The sequence below is a fragment of the Oncorhynchus masou genome, unplaced genomic scaffold (genome assembly GCF_036934945.1).
Source record: "Oncorhynchus masou masou isolate Uvic2021 unplaced genomic scaffold, UVic_Omas_1.1 unplaced_scaffold_6986, whole genome shotgun sequence".
In the NCBI taxonomy this organism is placed as follows: Eukaryota; Metazoa; Chordata; class Actinopteri; order Salmoniformes; family Salmonidae; genus Oncorhynchus; species Oncorhynchus masou.
In genome coordinates, this window is record NW_027013445.1 from 9,416 (window position 1) to 16,167 (window position 6,752).

The 6,752-nt window shown below is 42.9% G+C and overlaps 1 protein-coding gene across 1 annotated transcript; it reads right to left on the reverse strand.

Moving 5' to 3' along the window:
- Window positions 1-1,096: 1,096 nt before the first annotated feature.
- Window positions 1,097-4,196, reverse strand: LOC135537021 (ubiquitin carboxyl-terminal hydrolase 46-like; the record flags this gene model as incomplete). Its single annotated transcript, XM_064963236.1, has 4 exons — window positions 1,097-1,322; window positions 3,631-3,709; window positions 3,825-4,022; window positions 4,113-4,196. Coding segments are annotated over 4 exons (463 nt in total), but the record flags the coding sequence as incomplete, so codon positions are not given.
- Between the last annotated feature and the right edge of the window lie 2,556 nt (window positions 4,197-6,752).

The following is a 6,752-nucleotide window of genomic DNA, read 5'->3' on the forward strand; positions in this document are numbered from 1 at the left end:
TACCTGATTCAACTTGTCAACTAATCATCAAGGCCTCAATGAGTTCAATTAGGAATATTTGTCCAGGGATACAACAAAAATGTGTACCATTGGGTGGTACTCGAGGACCGGAGTTGGGAAACACTGACCTACCAGACTCAGTGAGGGGGGAGATATTACATACAAAATAAGACAAGATTGAGTCTGGATGGGTCAAGCCCTGAGGCACAATCTTCTCCACCTACCAGCGCAGTCAACATTATAACATTAGAAATAAATAAGAGCAATAAATAGTGTTTTACAAAACAGGGATTAGACAGAAACCAAACTAGTCTAGAGACTAGTAGAGATGTAGTTTGTGTCAGTGAGTGACTATGTTCTAGAGTGGGGGCTGGATCACAACATGGTTATAACTTGGGAGAGGAGCATTAGGGCCTGGGCTAGTCTCTATGTTAGGGGACGGGAGCAGCAGACAGAGAGCTACATGCATCCTGGTCTTCTGTAGAACTACCATATCTCAGCATTACAATGAATAGGTTTGGATTGGTCACAACTCAACTTGAATCTACACCAGCTCAAACAGTGAACACCGAAACATGCAGTTCAGCGACACTAGATGCATAGACCCTCTTTCAACTAGTTTATATCTCTCCCTAAAACTTCCATTCCATCCCAGCTCTAGCCAATCCCCAGGTAGAATACATCTATGGGCTGGACATTGTAAATATAAGGTCACGGGATAACCCTACTAAAAGTATTTATGAACTTATGACATTGCGTGAAAATAGACATACTATACAGATATACAAATATTACAATCTTCTTTTCCATAGCACTCTGTACTTGTACCAGTCCAGCCAGCTCTGTATGCCAGGCAGACCCAGGAAGAGTGACCCATGGTGGGTCTTCAGACCTCCAGACCTACCCCATGCAGAGACAAACGGGCATCACACACCAGCCCGTTGTAGCTTCTTTATGTTTCCTGCTCCTTGTTGTTGTGACTGTTTGTTTTTGTTGTTGTTGTTCTAAAGTGCTGTCCAGATGCTGAAGGACAAAAGGCAGTTTACACAGCCTTCCCAGCATGCTGAATGCAGGGAGGAGAGCATGGGGTTATGGGAAATGAAGTCCAGGCAGACCCAGGGAAGGCAGTGAGACAGGGAATGGCGTTGGCACATGACTCAGAGAGGGGTCATGTTCAGAGTTCCAATCATTCTCTCTCTCTGGCTGGGTGTTTATTCCAGTTACTCCCTGGACTGATAGAAGAGGATGTATCCAGACTCTGAGTTCTTGGAGATGTCTGACGTCAACCCATAGAACTCTTCGATGGCCTGGGCATCGATTTTCTGAGTAAACCAGAGAGTGAGACAACAAATGATGAAACATTCTGTATGAGCCATATAAACAGGTCTGATGGCCAACAAACATCGGTAATTGACAGTTAATTAACATAAACACATTTAGCATCTCCTGGCTTCCACACACAGCCTACAAGCCACCGATGCAGACCTTTGGAACATCTACATTTTAAAGTCTAATACATCCATGTAATATAGCCAACACCTTCACAATAAATCATTATTTATTTTAGATAGGTCTAAAGAAACATGATATGAAGAAAATGTATTTTATTTCAGAAGAATAGAATAGCATACATTGTCCTTATGTTAGGTCCTAATCTGGCTATGCCGTATGGCTGTGGGCTACACTAGTTAATTTAGCAGACAAGATTTGCTTAGAACTTTGTAGCATTATTTTATAGCATGACGAATACAAATGAACCAAGCTGAATAAAATAGAAAGAATATTTTCTCCAAATGATTTTAGGGAGCGAGCACATGTGGCTATTCTGTGTTGAGCGGAAAACAAAGAAATGATTTGTTATTAATGGAACATTAGTTGTTCTACAAACGTTGGGCTATATGTTTGGATTTTTAATACATTGTAAAGCTGCATGATGCGACTCTTTTGATGATTTGAAAAAGGCATGAGCTCTGGCATGAGCTCCGCTTTGTTTTTGCACAGGCTGGACACACTTCGTCAGTCTCTCATATACAATTAGACAAGCACTTGATAATGCCTAAGATTTCCTGGCGGCATCCTCTTTGTGTGGCCGTAATGCCCCCTAAAAAAAGCCATGCCCTTTGCAGCCAGTGGCCATTGTGCCCTTGGGCTAATTATAATAATTATAATTCCCATTTCCCGGAGTGCTGCGTGCTCCGAAGCACCTCTCACTCACATGGCTCTCCATCACGTGATCGGGTCTTTCTCACAGGCTACAAGTGAAGACAGACACATCGGGGACGCAACTGCGAGTATTCTTATCCAATTCATATTGAAGCTATTGGAAGAACTGTCCATATTTACTTTTCGTCAGCCAACAAGATGAGTTGGCCTAACGAACAGCAAAAGCACTAGCCTATGTCAATCTACTATCCTCTATAGTACAAAAGTAGAACTATTTTATTCTGTGTGAGAAATAAATAATCCAAACATAGTCTGGGACAGTTGTGTGATGCAATAGATCCCAAATGAATATACCCACTAGCATAAAAAAAAGTTTTTTTGCAATGAGGCTGACTTAACAGATGTGAACGTTTAGCTTAAAATGTTGATACTCTATTAGGCTATTTCTTCACATTATAAGCGCAATATGCGCACATGGCAGTAGGCTATAAGTGCAAACCTTCCATGAGAGGGAAAACACCATTCTCAAAATTGACCGCAAATGTGATATGCATGTAATGCTTTTATTATAAAGGTGCATTTTTATGGTGAAAATTATCTTCCCCAAACTTGAAACGCTGCTTTTGTATGCCAGTTAAGCTCTACACCCCTTGTAATCTGGATTAATGTGCTTAATTTTAATAAGTTATTTGGCCACTTTAGTTGTGATACCAACCATATCAAAACATATAGGCCTATGGGTTAGTCTACATGAGGTGTGCGACAATGATACGAAAAAGTCACACAAAAAAAGGCATTGTTTCCTGTCTTACGCTGGACATCATTCACAAGTGATAATATATAATTCACAAGTGATAGGCTAATATTGTCATTCATCAGACTATTCTTAATTTAATTTTGTCTTCACATATACTAAATAATATATGTGTGAAATTTGTTTTGATTTCGGGGAAGGAAAAAAATAAATGTTGTCTATGCACTTAAAAAGTGAATGGAGGACGCTTTTCCCGTGGTTAATTTTCATGCCAGCCAAGTAGGCTAGACTCCTGCTGTAAAGATAAGCAGTGTGCTTAATATTTTTTTTTAAGAATAAATATAGTAGGCTTAGTCTATAGAAAGCTGATGGGGTCCTCCTCTTTTTAATAGAGGCCATCGCTCTCGTTTTCTCACGCAATTGCATAGCCTATAGAAATGTTGAGCAACATGAACTCATGGGCTCTCATGAAGTGTTTGATTAGATTTTCAACTACATTTACATTGATGTCAGAGTGATTAGAGGGACAATAAAGTGCTGAGTACCAGGCAGTTAGCAAGTTTGGTAGGCTACTAATGACCATCAGCAGCAGCATCAGAGCTTGGAGAAGCCTAATAACCGTGACTAAATGGTCACGTGGAATTTGACTGCCTTCATGACTGCCGGTGTGGCGGTAATACAGTCACCATAACAACCCTAACTGAGACACACACCTCCACGATGTCATCATCAAACAGCAGCCAGAAGCCATGACTCTTCACTATGGTGATGTAGTGTCCTCTGTTGGGTCCACTGAGGAAGAAAGAAGGGGAAGCACTGATATGAGAATAATATGGTGTCTATAGGTACAGTACATTTCAGTTTGGATACAATGTCTTGTGTGTGTCTGTGTGTGTGTGTGTCCTACCTGCCACAGTGGACAACCACAGCGACCAGGTCGTACATGCGGTCGAGGTTGACAGAGTCTCCAGAGGTGTTGAAGAGGCGGAGCTCCAGAGGGAAGACAACACGATAGGACAGTTTGGTGTATCGGTGCAGCTGCTCCATGTACTTAAATCGCTTCAGGTGCAGGGCCAGGATCACAGGCAGCTTCTTCACACGCATCCTATAGGTACACACAGAGGAGTTATACACAGACTGACACACACACAGACAGACAGACAGACAGACACACAGCTAAACAGTGTGTACAGACCTTTTCTGGGCCTCCTGCTTGCTGCAGCATGTCTCACAGTAGTATTTGTATTCACTGCACAAGGTCTCTGTGTTACTGAAGTCCCTAGGGAACACCACACACACAGAGGGGACTGCGTCAGTCAGGCTGATACACAGAGTAGAGGATTCTCTATCTACAGCTGGGTTGGCAAGTGTACAATAGTTCTAGTTGAGAAAGGTAACAGGTACAGTGCCTTCAGAAAGTGTTCACACCACTTGACTTTTTCCACATACAGTGGGGCAAAAAAGTATTCAGTCAGCCACCAATTGTGCAAGTTCTCCCACTTAAAAATATGAGAGGCCTGTAATTTTCCTCATAGGTACACTTCAAAGGCTGTGATAGGAGAAAACTGAGGATGGGTCAACAACATTGTTTGTTACTTCTAGGTTTGACTACTGCAATGCTCTACTTTCCGGCTACCCAGATAAAGCACTAAATAAACTTCAGTTAGTGCTAAATACGGCTGCTAGAATCCTGACTAGAACCAAAAAATTTGATCATATTACTCCAATGCTAGCCTCCCTACACTGGCTTCCTGTTAAGGCAAGGGCTGATTTCAAGGTTTTACTGCTAACCTACAAAGCATTGCATGGGCTTGCTCCTACCTATATCTCTCTGATTTGGTCCTGCCATACATACCTACACATACGCTACGGTCACAAGACGCAGGCCTCCTAATTGTCCTTAGAATTTCTATGCAAACAGCTGGAGGCAGGGCTTTCTCCTATAGAGCTCCATTTTTATGAAATGGTCTGCCTACCCATGTGAGAGACGCAGACTCGGTCTCAAACTATAAGTCTTTACTGAAGACTCATCTCTTCAGTGGGTCATTTGATTGAGTGTAGTCTGGCCCATGAGTGTGAACGTGAACGGAAAGGCTCTGGAGCAACTTTAATTTTTTAAATTTTTTAATTTTACCTTTATTTAAGTCAGTTAAGAACACATTCTCATTTTCAATGACGGCCTGGGAACAGTGGGTTAACTGCCTGTTCAGGGGCAGAACAACAGATTTGTACCTTGTCAGCTCGGGGGTTTGAACTCGCAACCTTCCGGTTACTAGTCCAACGCTCACTTGAATGGGTGAATGCGTCACTTGAATGGGTTGAGTTACTGATGTGATCTTCCTGTCTGGGTTGGCGCCCCCTTGGGTTGTGCCATGGCGGAGATCTTTGTGGGCTATACTCTGCCTTTTCTCAGGATGGTAAGTTTGTGGTTGAAGAAATCCCTCTAGTGGTATGGGGGCTGTGCTTTGGCAAAGTGGGTGGGGTTATATCCTTCCTGTTTGGCCCTGCATGGGGGTATCATTGGATGTGGCCACAGTGTCTCCTGACCCCTCCTGTCTCAGCCTCCAGTATTTATGCTGCAGTAGTTTATGTGTCGGGGGGCTAGGGTCAGTTTGTTATATCTGGAGTACTTCTCCTGTCTTATCCGGTGTCCTGTGTGAACTTAAGTATGCTCTCTCTAATTCTCTCTTTCTCTCTCGGAAGACCTAAGCCCTAGGACCATGCCTCAGGACTACCTGGCATGATGACTTTATGAACATTTGAACATCTTGGCCATGTTCTGTTATAATCTCCACCCGGCACAGCTAGAAGAGGACTATCCACACCTCATAGCCTGGTTCCTCTCTAGGTTTCTTCCTAGGTTCAGGCCTTTCTAGGGAGTTTTTCCTGGCCACCGTGCTTATACACCAGCATTGCTTGCTGTTTGGGGTTTTAGGCTGGGTTTCTGTACAGCACTTTGAGATATCAGCTGATGTACGAAGGGCTATATAAATACATTTGATTTGATTGTAGTTACTCCAAAGCAATTCAGTTTTTTTCCTGAATACAAAGTGTTATGTTTGGCAAATCAAATACAACACAATACTGAGGACCACTCTCCATATTTTCAAGCAAAGTGTTGGCTGTATCATGTTATGGATATGCTTGTAATCGTTACAGACAGGCAAGTTTTTCAGGATAAAAATAAACTGAAATAGTTAAGCACAGGCAAAATTCTTGAGGAAAACCTGGTTCAATCTGCTCACTGGGAGATGAATTCACCTTTCAGCAGAACAATAACCTAAAACACAAATCTAGACTGCACTTGCTTACCAAGAAGCCAGTGAATGCTCCTTTACTGAGTACCGGTGCCGACAGAGATGGCCGCCTCGCTTCGCGTTCCTAGGAAACTATGCAGTTTTTTTTTTTTTTACGTGTTATTTCTTACATTAGTACCCCAGGTCATCTTAGGTTTCATTACATACAGTCGAGAAGAACTACTGTATATAAGATCAGCGTCAACTCACCATCAGTACGACCAAGAATATGTTTTTCGTGACGCGGATCCTGTGTTCTGCCTTACAAACAGGACAACGGAATGGATCGCATGCAGCGACCCAAAAAAACGACTCCGACGCAGGCGGTCTTCTGGTCAGACTCCGGAGACGGGCACACCGTGCACCACTCCCTAGCATTCTTCTTGCCAATGTCCAGTCTCTCGACAACAAGGTTGATGAAATCCGAGCAAGGGTAGCATTCCAGAGGGACATCAGAGACTGTAACGTTCTGTGCTTCACGGAAACATGGCTCACTGGAGAGACGCTATCCGAAGCGGTGCAGCCAACGGGTTTCTCCA